Raw genomic sequence first — 13029 nt, 5'->3', positions numbered from 1 at the left:
ACTTCTTATTGAGACAGCACAAGACAGGTGAGGGGAGTATTAGACAATGACTGTGTGCCTAAGGATCGCCATGAGCTTGGGCTCTTTCCCCCACAAGGAGCACCTGCGGATGAATTGCCCGAGGGTCCACCCCCCAGCTGCAAATCATCTTGCTGAGAGGTTGTCTGGCTCTTGGCATCCCCTACAACCAACCCCTAATAGCCCTGCCAGTTACCCAACAAGGTCACTGCCAAGCTCAAAAACAGTGGTTCTCAACCTTCCTAATGCAGCAACCCTTTAATACAGTTCTTCACCTTGTGGTGAGCCCCAACTATAAAATGATTTTTGTTGCTACTTTGTAACTGTAATTTTGCTACTGTTATGAATCGTAATGTAAATATCTGATATGCAGGATAGTCTTAGGCGACCCCTGTGAAAGGCTCATTCAACCCCCAAAGAGGTCGCAACCCACAAGTTGAGAACCGCTGCTCTAAAAGATGAGGTAGGTAAAGCACTTAGCCAGTGATGGGTCAATTTTGCTAGTGTCTCCATGTGACCTTAAGCAAGTCATATCACTCATTCCCATTTACAGAGCACACAGGTCCCACACTCGCAAATGCAGTCACCACCCTTCCCTTTTGTGGGCTTTAGCCCAGAGCACCCTGGCTGCTGCCCTTTATGCCTGGAGGTGCCGAGGTGGCTTAGGAAAAGTCATTTCACTTTATCTGCAGGTGGAGATAGCCCAGGACACATGTTCTTCCCCCTCCAAAAGTCGGCTGGCCTGCACAGGCTTGGGCCCATGGATTCTTGGCTCAAACTAACTGGCCAGTGGCTCCCCCCGGAGTCATCTGGCCCTCCAAGGTCTTTCCAAGACAGTTCAGCCCAGGTGTGGACATCTGGGTGAAAGAGAGAGAATGACCCTGGGAATCAGACAGACATGAATTTGCATCCCAGCAATACCATGCCCTTGGAAAGTCCCTTGACCTCTGTTTCATCTGCAAAATGGGGGCATGGTAGGACTTACTTCATAAGGCCATTGCGAGGAGACATATGCAGAGGACGTGGCACACACATCAGTCAGGGTTCTCCGGAGAAACAGAATAGGGTAGATTATGGAGAAAGAGATTTTAAGGAATTGACTCATGTGATTGTGGAGGCTTATTAAGTCCAAAATCTGCACAGAATGCTAGAGACCCAAGGAAGAGTTCCAGTTCAAGTCCAAGGGCAGACTGCTGGAAGAATTCCTTCCTGCTTCAGGGAGCTCAGTCCTCATTCTATTAAGACCTTCACCTGATCAGACAAAGCCTGCCCATGTCGTAAAGGGTCATCTGCTTTCCTTCTTAAAGTCCACTGATTTCAACGTTCATCTCCTCCTAAAACTCCCTCGCAGAAACATCCAGAATGGTTGACCAAATAACTGGTATCATACCCAGACAAGCTGACACATAAAATTATCACAGCACATGATGGTGGCTGTTACAACACATAGATTGGCACCATTTTTGAATCAGTATGTATTTCACATTATTCGAAGCACTTCTTCGAATTACTTCCTTCAATTCTCATTATAACCTGTAGGTGTGTGTGAGAACACATTTTACAAATGAAGAGAAAGGTCAGACAGGTCACGTAACTTTTTGGAGATCACCCAGTTGACAGGCAGTGGGCCAGGATTTAAATCCAGCACATCTGGCTCCAGAGCTCCCGACGCCTCCAGCAGGAACTCCCAGACATCAGTCCTACCCCTTCCCCCATCATACTGAGGGTGCTGTTGGCACTTCCTGACAACACACTGGCAGGGCCAACAGACTCAGATGACATAGGCCATCCCCCACCACCTCCACCAAAAAGACAACTGACTGCTTTAAGTAACAGGCACTTTATTGGGTGACATCAGGGTGACTCCTACTGCCAGCTCACAGTGCAGAACCAGGAAAGAATGACAGCAGAACCCACATGTGGCCGAGGTGGCAAAGGCATCCATCCCAACCACAGGCCGTGGTGTGAAACAGTGGCACTTGGGGACAGCCACACCAGCTCCATGGGGGCCCCGTGCAGCTGTCCTTGAGGAACACTTACTTTCTTAGCACTTTCACAGTCCCCTAAAAGCCACCCTTGAAAGTCAGGATGGACCCCTGACCACCCAGAATCCGACAAGAAGGAATCTGCAGGGGACACTGTGGCCATAACAAAAAACAGGCCACTGAGGGGCCAGTCCTCATAGAGCCACTGACACGCTAAGCAGGGAAGGTTCTATAGTCAACACCCTCGACCCAGGCTGAAGGAATCCCAAGGTCAGGTGTAAGGGGCTAGGAGAAGGGAGGGGGTGACATCTGCCTGAGCTCCTGTAGGGAAATCTCAGGCCCCAAGACCAGCCCTGAGAGTGGAGGTCTCTAGAGGTAGGACCAGAGGGGCTAAGGAAAGCTGAGACAGGACGAAGGCCCACCCAAGGCTTTACAAAATCACAGCCCAAACAGGAGGGACCAGCACATCCCACACCATAACAGGTGACCTCCAGCACATGGAGCAGGCCAGGAATCATGTGGGCCTCAGGCGAACGTAGGCCCCTGGAGAAAGGCATACAGGTGTCTAAGGCAGGTGGGTGGACACAGGTACAGATACCCACTGACCCCAGTGGGTCTGGACAAAGATGTGGTGAGAAAGGTGGGCAGCCCGCACAAAAGGAGGACAAGGCCAGCTGGTGCCCCCTGTGCCCTGTAGGCCACCCCTGGTCACACTTTACCCTGGACACCTGGAGGAGCTGGGCCCAAGGCCAGGAGCCTCCATGAGTGGTGAGGTTTGCCGAGGGACCCAGAGTAGCCTCCTTTATGCAAAGGATCCCAACAGCTACTTGATGTCCATTCCCAGGTCCCTGGGCCCCTGGGCCCCAGGGCCCCAGGGGAGGAGAGAGGGAGAAACTTCCAGGCCCTGAGCTCCTCCCAAGTGGAACTGACTGACAGGATAAGGGGAAGTAGCTTGTTCCTCCCCAATGTGATCTCAAACCAGCACCCAGGCACCTGATACCAAGGCACGGCAGAGGCCAGAACACAGGGTAGTGGTGGGGAGGGGGTGTCTGGCTCTAGAAAGGGAGCCATCCACAAGGAATGGGGTGGAGGGGCTGGGCGGGGGGCAGTGCAGTGAGGTCAGTCATCTGGATGGGCAGACAGGTGGACAATGGAGGCACGGCGGGGCTCACTGCATGTATGAGTAGCGCCAGTCCCCCAGGGGCTTGTGGGTCTCCTTGATGACCTGGGGTGACGTCCAGCGCAGGATGTAGTGGGGGCCCCCTGGCTTGTCGTTGGTTCCTGTGGAAAAGACAGTCCTACTTTCCTCTGAAGAGACAGCCGTTCTGGGCAGAAGGCAGGGGAGGAGTTCACGGAATAAACAGGGCACCAGCAGGGAGCCTGACCCCGCAGAGGTGCCCGCATGAGGTCTAAACAGTCAGATGGACAGACAAGAGACTCAGCTCCTCGGCTGCGGGGTGAGGGGCTGGGGAAGCTGGGGTACCCCTCCTCAGCAAAGGTGACTGGGAGGCAGGTGCCATGTGGAAAGGGCATTGGACTGGGGACTAGAGACCTATGTGATATTGGGATGCCTCAGAAACGCACACCTAGCCTTCATCCCTGGTTCCTGGCCCAAGCTCCTGAAGCTCTTCGGATGTCCTGCTACTCATAAGAAGCCCCTTCTAACCACACGAGGTTTACACTAATATGGTAGCTTTTTCGGGATGGAGGTCAGCTGGCAGAAGAACCAACCCTGTCTGATAGATGGGTGGGACTTCCAGCCCCAGGGAGGGCAGAGGAACCAGAGGTTGACCTGGTCACCAATGGCCAAAGATTTCATCAGCCACATCTGCATAATGAAGCCTCTATAAAAACCCAAAAGGACAGGGTTTGGAGAGCGTCCCGCTGGTGAACAGGGGCATGTGCCAGGATGGGGCACACCCCCAACTCCAAGAAGTTGGAAGCTTCCCAGCTTGGGACCCTTCCCAAACTGCCCTATGTCTCTTCATCTGGCAGCTCACCTGGACCCTTTAAGATACCCTCTGTTGGGGCGGCGCCTGTGGCTTAAAGGAGTAGGGCACCGGCCCCATATGCCAAAGGTGGTGGGTTCAAACCCAGCCCCAGCCAAAAACTATTAAAGAAAAAAAAAAGATACCTTCTGTAATAATTGGGTGATAATATGCAAATTTCCCTGGGTTCTGTAGGCCATCCAAGCAAATTATCCCACCACCCAAGGAAGCGGTCTTTGGAACCTCTGATGTGTAGCCAAGTTGGACAGAAGCTGTGGGTAGCCTGGGGACCCACTGCCTGCAACTGGTGTCTGAGGTAGGGGCAGCCTGTGGGACTGACACCTTCACCTGCACAGACTGCACTAACCCCAGGCAGCTGGTGTCAGAATCAGGTTAAGTTGAAGGACATCGAGTTGGTGTCTGCAAGACCTGAAGAACTGACTAGTACAAGAAACCCTCTCACACCCAGGCTCAGCCCTGGTCCTGCCACTTGGGAGCACAACCTCTTGTGAGTTGTTGACCCCTCTGGGCCTTAGTTTCCCCATTTGTGAAGTGGAAGGTGTTGGACTCACATGATGTTGGGCATGACGGTGGAAAGTATGGGTGCTGCAGACAAAATTGCAACCCCACCACCTCCCGACCATGTGCTTTTGAGCACCATGCCTCAGTTTCTCCCTCTGTAAAATGGGAAAAGGAATAGTATACGTTTCCCTGGCCCCCAGTGAGTGCTCAGTAAATAGTGTCATTCCTGTTACTCTTAACTCCCTCGAGATGAAGGATCTAGGGCAGTGGTTCTCAACCTGTGGGTCGCGACCTACAGGAAGTGTATGAAAGGGTTGGGATATTAGGAAGGTTGAGAAGCACTGATCTAGGGTCTCCCACCAGGAACATGGCTCTCCTCTGGGAAGGGTGGGAAGAAGGACCTGCTTACCAGAGGCTCGGGCTCCCCCAAAGGGCTGCTGGCCCACCACGGAGCCGGTGGACTTGTCATTGATGTAGAAGTTGCCGGCAGCATTCCTTAGCATCTTTGTGGCCTCCTGGATGACCTCCCTGCAGAGCAGGGCAGTAGTAAGAGGACAGCTGACCGGTCCCCACTTCTAATCCCAGGCCCGACTCCAATACCTCTGCCCCAGCCCACACTGGGAGTTAAGCACAAGACAAGCCGGGACAGGGGTGCTGGCCAGCTGCTGGCCATGGGCCCCCAGACACATTACTCAGCCTCTGACCCTCAGCTTCCTCCCCTGGGGTGGGGCTGGCATGCCAAATGTAAGGACCAAGAGTCAGGCCATACCCAAGGTGTGGCCTGTCCTAGTCTGATTTTCCTGCTTCTCAGGAGCAAGAGGCACCACCAGACTCCCACCCCTCCTCCAAGCCCACCTCTACTCTCTCATAGTAGCCGACTTGGGGTGACAACTAGTGCCATGGTAGAAAAAAAAAAGCAGAATTTGGGATTAGCTTCATGGGTGCGAATCCTGCCCCTGCCTTCCTTCGTCCCTGCAGTGTGGGACGATCACCTCACTCAGTGGGATTCCATTAGATCTGGAAAGCCAGTCAAAAGTACTGATTCCCGGGCCCTGCCCCAGAGATTCAGATTCAGGACCCTGGAGCCTGTGTTTGTGACAGAGAGCCCCTGTTGGGTGGGCCTGTCAGAGCTGAGAGGAGGGGACAGGGAGAGAGCCAGCAGGGACAGGGACAGGACACAAGACCACAGCTCTGGGGCTGCAGCCTGGCCACTCACTTATCCTGGGCGAACACTGCCCCCGTGAGGCCGTAGCTGGTGGTGCTGTCAACCAGCTGGAGCGTCTCCTTGTACTTGTTGTCCGGGTAGACGTACACAGTTAGCACCGGCCCGAAGATCTCCTGGGAGAGAGGCCCAGGTCAGGGGGGCTGCTGCCCTGAGCCTTCCTGGAGTCCCTGTTCTGCCCCACCCCTCAGTCCCCAGCTCTGAGTCCACACCTCACCCCTGCAAGGGGCCAGGTGCTGCCACCTCCTTGGGACCCTGCCAGGACAGGAGTGTACCCAGCTCCTCACTCTGCTCACCCCACTGCAACTGCCAAAAATCCAAAAACTTTCTGGCTCTCCCTGCCAACCCCACACCTGGAGAACAAAGGGCCCAAGGCATTGAAAATGGGAGAATTCTGGAAAACAAGTACCAGGAGGGTCACTGGTGATGCCACTCCCACCAGGAGGGTTTGTGGCCCCCTCTGATACCCAGAGTCTGGGGGAAGACTTCATCCTCTGACCCCTGCTCCCGCCCCACACTGCCACCTTGGACAGGTACCTCCATCTCTGGGAGCCTCTGCTTCTCATCTGTGAAATGGAACCAGTAACACCGACCTCATCTCGGCCGAGTGCCCAGCCCAGGCCGGCCTACAGCAAGAGTCAGTAATGTCAGCTGATACCATCACTCTAGTGGTGGCCATGGTGACTGTGGGCAGTGGAAGCTCTAGGACCCTGGCCTGGATTAAGAACATAACACTGGATTTGGAGTCAGGAGTCCTGAGCTCAAGACCTTGCTCTCTCTTTCCAGGTGTGAAACATTACCTTGTAGGGCCCCACCTTCCTCATCTCTGTAAGGGGACAATGTCTCAGAGAAGAAATCACAGGCAAGTGCCCCATGAGCGTGCTGCACTCAGGTGAGACCATCCTCATCTCAGTCCAGGCTGCCCTCCCTAGTTACCTCCTTCATGATGGGCTCCTGTGGGTCCTTGCTCTCCACGATGCAGGGCTCCACAAAGTAGCCCAAAGAGTCGTCACACTTGCCCCCGGCCAGGACGCTGAGGCTGGGTGAGGAGCGAGCGTGCTCCAGCCACTTCTTGATGCGACTGAAGGACTGGGGTGGGTGGGGAGGAGTGGGTCAAAGGCAGCCTGGGAGGTCATTCCCAGCAGCAGCCTCCCGACATACCCCAAAACACCTGGACCTAAAGGGCCCAACTTCTAAAAGAGGGGACAGTGGAGGCGGGGGGGTCCCAAGGGCAAAAGCCAGGGTCTGGGGTAGGGTGGCTCTGTCCTGTAATCCCAGTACTTTAGGAGGATGAGGCAGGAGGATCACTTGAGGCCAGGAGTTTGAGACTAGCCTGGACAACATAGCAAGACCCCATCTATATATATTCCAGGGGCGGGAGGGAAAGCCAGGCGCAGTGGCTCACACCTGTAATCCTAGCACTTTGGGAGGTCGAAGCAGGTGGATCGCCTGAGCTCAGGAGTTCGAGACTAGTCTGAGCAAGATCAAGACCTCACCTCTAAAACATAGCTGGGCATTGTGGCAGGTGCCTGTTGTACCAGCTACTTCGGAGGCTGAGGCAAGAGGATCACTTGAGTGATCCCAAGAGTTTGAGGTTGCTGTGAGCGATGAGGTCACAGCACTCTACCAACGACAACAAAGTGAGACAGTCTCAAAAAAAAAAAGCCAGGTTCTGGCTGAGCCACAGGAAAGACAAGGGCCAATATGCATACTCTTGTATGTGTATATGTGTGTGTGGTGTACTCATAGGTGTACTCACGTATAAACCTACACACACATAATGTATGTCATGTATACACATGGCATGGCCATGTATCTTTATGTTCAAACACGTAAGTATCTGCATGCCTTATACGTGTGCCTGAGTGTGGACTTGTTTATGAAGACACACATATGCCTATGTGCACGTGGACATGTGTTTATGTGGGTAGACCTACATGGTTCTGGATATACCCACACACACGCCTGTGTTCTTGGGTTTATGTGTGCAGGGGAACAGTCCTCTGGTTAGGGACGATTCCACCACTTCCAAGGCTGGGGGCATGTTGTGGCTGTCACTGCCTTGATCAAAGCAGTGGGGCTGAGTTGCTCCTGGGTCAGGGTCCTGCACATCTCTTCCTTGCTCTCCCCCCCAGTCCAGGGCTTGCCCCCCGCCCCAAGAACACCCCATTTCCTGCCGCGTACCTTGGCATCAATCACTGCCGAGAAGAAGGTCCCAAAATCCTCTGCAGGCTGGAGACAAGGGAGACACCAGTAGAGATGAGTCCCGTGGGTGAGACAAAGGGAGCCCCTCCCCGACTCCCCCTGCCCCAGTGGCACAGGGGCCTCCCAGGGACCCAATCCCATCAGCCCCCTGCAGGGCCACAGCAGGGGCTCTGGCAGCACTCACATCGCCCACTTTGATCCGGCTGTGCTCCTCCAGCAGCCGCCCTTTGATCTGCGGCCACAGCGACTGAGGCACGTAGAGGCGTGAGCAGGCGGAACACTTCTGGCCCCCGTACTCAAAGGCCGAGCGCAGGGTCCCGCTCACCACACTGTCCACATCAGCCGAGCGGTGCACAAAGTGGAAGTTCTTTCCACCACATTCTACAGGGACAGGTGTGGGGGTGTGAACCTTCCCAGCTGGCCAGGCGCCCAGAGCACAGCCAATACCTGTCCACTGGGTGTGAGCAACACCAGGGCTGAACAGCACTGGTCAACAGCCCAGTGGCCAATCTCCCACCCCACAGGCAGGGCCAGTAAGGCCTGGGGAAGGGTGTAGGGCACCAGTGGTCCTCAGGTCCAACCCTATCACACAGATGAGAAAACATACTGCCTAACATTAAGGCAGAGAAAGGATCAGAACCCGAGGCTCCCCAAAGCCAGTCCATTCTCAGAAGCGGACGCAGTTTTCTCTGAGGCTTGCCAGGACACCGGCCCATAGGGCTGGGGAGAGTCCACCACCTTAATTGCCACTGGTGGGGGTAAATTATCCAGTTTCCCCTTCAGGCAGGTCACTTCACCCTCCCAGCTGGGGTTTCTTTGCTTGTGGGAAACACCAGCTCACGGCAGCCTGCCTGCCAGGCTCCAGAAAAGAACTTTGCACTTTGCCTGACTGAGCCCCACAAAGACCTCCCATTATTATTCCCAAGTTAAAAACAAGAAAACTGAGGCACAGAGACATGAAGTCACATGCTCCAGGTTGGACAGTGGAGACCAATGGCTGCTCTCCCTTGGGGGTGGGGGTGGGGAAGTGGGAAGGAGACTCAGAGCAGAGTCCCCCACAATGCTCTGTGCACAGCTCTGCTGAGGGGCTCCCATCTAACTCATAGACATCGGACTGGGGTGCAGGAGTCACTTGAAGTTGAAGAAGCTACAGCTGACCCTCCCTGTCTCCCCTGATACTGCCCCTCAAAACTCTCATCGGTCAGAAATGGGGTCCAGGTCCCCCCAGGAACTCTACTCTGCCCTACAGGCAAAAACAAAGAGCCACCAGCCCCAGCTCTGCTGTTAACGTGCTGCGTGGCCCTGGTGTTCTTTCTCTTCCCGAGGTCTTAGCTCTTTCCCAAAGTGTATTCCATAAGACACTTGATCCACCGAGCCACTGTAAAAATAGGGTTCTGTGGCCAGTGAGTTTGGGAAACACTGCACGGTGACCTTGAAGATGTGCAGTGTGTTAATAGAGTGTTAAAGGCTCTGACAAGTCCTGCAGGAGAGGACTCCGGTTTGCCTTAACACGCGTAGCGCATACTAAATTTCCTTAACCATGAAACTGTTTCTTTGTGGGAAAATTTGAATATGCCAATAAAATCTGGCCTGCCAACCTCTCAGCCCCAGCTCCTACCGGCCATCTTCCTTCCTACTCACTGACCTGGCTTCACTTCTTCAAACACAAGTTCATTCCCACCTCGTGGCTGGCCTCTGCATTACGCGCTCCTCTGCTTAGACCTGCACTGCCCGACCCAGCAGCCACCGGCCCCTACTAAAACTTAATTTAATTAAAATTAAAGAAAATGAAATATTCAGTTCCTTGGTCACATGGGCTACTTTGCAAGTCCACAGTGGCGTGTGGCTAGTGGCTGCTGTGCTGGACAGGGTGGGTATAGATGCTCCCAGCACTGTAGAAAGTTCTGGACAGTGCTGGCACCTGAGACAGTTTACCTACTTGACCTGTGACGGAGTCACCTCCACTTCCTCTTTTCATGACAGCGAGGGGAGGCATCCCTGGGGCCACAGGGGAGGAGAGATGGGGAGAGGGGCCTTACCTCCAGCCAGGCGTGGGAAGGTGCGGAACCGGTCCAGGTTCTGGGCCACCTGCTTCCACAGGTGTTTGAAGGTGCTAGAACCAGAGGACAAGGCAGCAATTAGAGAGCCGGGCTCAGGCACCCAGCAGGGTGAGGGTCCTGAGGGGTGAGAAGCAGGCCCTACCAGATGGAGAGGGCCAAAAAACCCACGGATAAGAACCAGGGTCAGCAGCCCAGCAGGAGATGGGAAGGGCCACAGTGGTGGGAGTGGGGAACCAAGTGGGTGGTGACAGCTGCATTCCAGACCTCCAGCAAAGACAGGCTAGGTGGTAAGACAGTGCAGAGAAGGTTCAGACTTTGCAGCCAGGAAAGGCTAGTTCCAGCCCTGACTCAGGCACTCAGGGCTGTGTGATCTTGGGCTCAATACTTAACCTCTCTGAGCTTCACATTCTGCACCTTGCCTTAACTGGAGAGAATAATCCCCACCTGGCAGGGCTGTAGGCAACTATATCAAATGGGAGTCAAGCACTTAAGACTGTGCGGAACACTTCAGTACCTCATGGGGACACACACTGCTGTGGTCTACAGGAGGTGGGGAGCACCCCCTAGCCCAGGGCCTCAGGCCCTCGCCCCAAGCTGCCACCCTGGAGGTCCCCTCCTCCTCCCCAGGCTCCAGTGTGACCAACACTCAGCACCACAAAACAATAAAAATGCTAATCACCCGGGAGCCAGCGACACAGTAGCTAATACTAATTTATGACTTTCCTACCTTTAAGCCCGCTGCTCATCAGAGCGTGGCAAATGGGGGCCAGGCCCGCTCCGCCCGCTAACAGGCAGGGACCCGTGAGGCCCGCAGCTGGCAGAGCAGGCCTGTTGGAAAACAGCCCTCCTCAGCAATTCAAAAGCTGCCATTGCCACCCGGCAAACCTTGGTGAGGAAGAATGCGGCAGAGCCTGAGGCCTGGCAGAGGGGGTAAAAAGCCATCACCAGTGGTCCAGGGGACCCATGGAAGTACCCCGAGCTGCAGGCCCAGACACCTGGCTGCCTCTCCACCCAGATGACTCTCAGGCATCTCAGAATCTAAGTGACCAACACATGATTCATCTGCCCCAAGCCCACTTGTCCCCCTGGGTGCCCACCTTGGTGATCTCCTCCCCTTCCACTTGAAGCCAGGATGTGCCCAGTGACTCTCAACCCCCTGGATAAGTGACAGCAGCTGTGCCCCCCTGTCACCTACTTGCTGGAACCTGCCCACTTCTCCACAGCTCACTCTCCCCCCATTGTCTGTCCCTCCCTAGAGGGGGAGAGCTCCCAGCCAGCCTCCTACTTCAGGCCATAGAGCTGTCACCTAGGATAGAGGATGCACACACAGGGGTCTGGAGGGCCACCCAGCCACCTCCAGCCAGTGGCACCACAGGAACTACAGGCTAGGGGTAGGGGTGGGGCCAGAGTATCCAGTCCGGGTGACCAAGGGAAGCCAGCATTTGGATTTTTGTATGGAATTGTCCCAATCATACAAGGTTGGGCCATCACTATGAGGAGTCACAGAAAACAGCAACCTGCTAGGCTCAACTGGAGGGCCATCACTGGCGATCTCTGCCTGGAACCAAACTCTGATTCAGCTACTCTCCCTGCTTGAAACCTTCCATGGCTCCTGTCACCTTCAGGATAAAAGTCCACATACCTCTGCAGATTTACACAGACTTCACAGAAGACACTGGGATCTCACAGTTCCTGCCCTGGGACTTGGAGAGCCACGACCTCGTCTCCACTGCTCACTCACCACTGAGCCTCACATGAGCACGGAGCCAGGCCAGCAGCAAGTGGGTCAGTGGTCCAGATCAGGCAGCTGCTGCCTTCCCTACCTCATCTTGAACCACACTCCCCCTTACCTTCTTGCCCTATGGCCCCCAAACTTCACATTCCAGCCACACGGGACCCCACCAAGGCCTAGCACACATGTGATTTTGCCTCAAGGCCTTTGCATGTGCTGCTCAGTCTCCTAAACACCCTTCACCTGCCCCCTCTGCTTTGCCTGGCCAACTCCTGCTTAGATGCCACCTCCTCCAAGAAGGCCTTCTGATTCCCCCTCCAATTCCTTCCCAGTAGCAGAGGTGGCACTAAAATCAGTGTGCCCGGCATCTGTAGGCTACTCTTCCAGCCTGCAAAGCTCTTTGCTGTTTATTAACCATTTACTCTTTTATTTTTTAATATTTTTTTTTTGCAGTTTTTGGCCAGGGCTGGGTTTGAACCCACCACCTTCAGCATATGGGGCTGGTGCCCTACTCCTTTGAGCCACAGGTGCCACCCCTTGTTAACCATTCAATCCTCGAAATTACTCTGTAAGGCAGGGAGCTTCACTCCTGTACAGGCAGAGATGGAGGCTCAGAGAGGTGAAGTGGCGACCACACAGTGAGTAAGTGGGTACAGTGTGGGACCCCTGGGCTTGCAGCCCCGACCTGGGAACTTTCCCAGCCACCCCACCCTCGCCTGCCCTCAGGGACCTACGGCACGCTGCCTGTGAAGTTGATGCCACAGAGGTGCTCTGAGCTTGTGATGGTATCCCCAAATGCGGGCCCGTCAGCTGGCACAAACTGGATGATGTTGGGGGGCAGGCCGGCCTCCCGGAGGATGCGGTAGACAGCATAGCTGGCCAGCATGGCGGTGTCACTGGGCTTCCACAGGACCACGTTGCCCTGCCCAAGAGGTGTGACAGTGACTCATGAGACCAGGGCCAGCAGAACCCAACCCTCAACCCACCCCACTCCCAGCAGGGTCATCCCTCACTTTGAAGCAGCAGACCCCTGTGCCAACCAGGATGTCCCCTACCCAATGCCACTCCTCCAAACCTCTGGCACCATGTCCTAAAAGCATGTGCCAGCGAGGCCACAGCACAGCTCCATCTGGCCCACGCTCTAACTAAGCCTCCCTTTCCCCAGAAGCCTGCACCAACCTGTCCTGCCACAGCCCTGAGCAGGTCTGTTCTGTGTTTTGGAGTCACTAGGTCCTCACTGGGCACGGCCCGACAGGTACATACAGGCCCTCTCTGCACATGTCCTGGGTCCCAGCAC

The 13029-nt window shown here is 55.0% G+C and overlaps 1 protein-coding gene across 1 annotated transcript in view; it reads right to left on the bottom strand.

The window, feature by feature from the left end:
- Positions 1–1839: 1839 nt before the first annotated feature.
- The window catches only part of ALDH4A1 (aldehyde dehydrogenase 4 family member A1), a 34541-nt gene continuing 23351 nt past the window's right edge, over positions 1840–13029 (bottom strand). The window contains exons 8-15 of the mRNA XM_003783849.3: positions 12467–12654; positions 9980–10053; positions 8125–8321; positions 7920–7967; positions 6672–6824; positions 5730–5851; positions 4923–5041; positions 1840–3284 (exon numbers count right to left, since the gene is read on the bottom strand). Coding sequence (XP_003783897.2) covers positions 3172–3284; positions 4923–5041; positions 5730–5851; positions 6672–6824; positions 7920–7967; positions 8125–8321; positions 9980–10053; positions 12467–12654 — 1014 coding nt within the window. The 3' untranslated portion in view covers positions 1840–3171. The remainder of the gene's footprint in view (positions 3285–4922; positions 5042–5729; positions 5852–6671; positions 6825–7919; positions 7968–8124; positions 8322–9979; positions 10054–12466; positions 12655–13029) is intronic.

The sequence above is a fragment of the Otolemur garnettii genome, unplaced genomic scaffold, assembly GCF_000181295.1.
Source record: "Otolemur garnettii isolate 467f Iridium unplaced genomic scaffold, OtoGar3 scaffold00009, whole genome shotgun sequence".
In the NCBI taxonomy this organism is placed as follows: Eukaryota; Metazoa; Chordata; class Mammalia; order Primates; family Galagidae; genus Otolemur; species Otolemur garnettii.
This window is presented reverse-complemented; position numbering and strand designations above follow the sequence as displayed.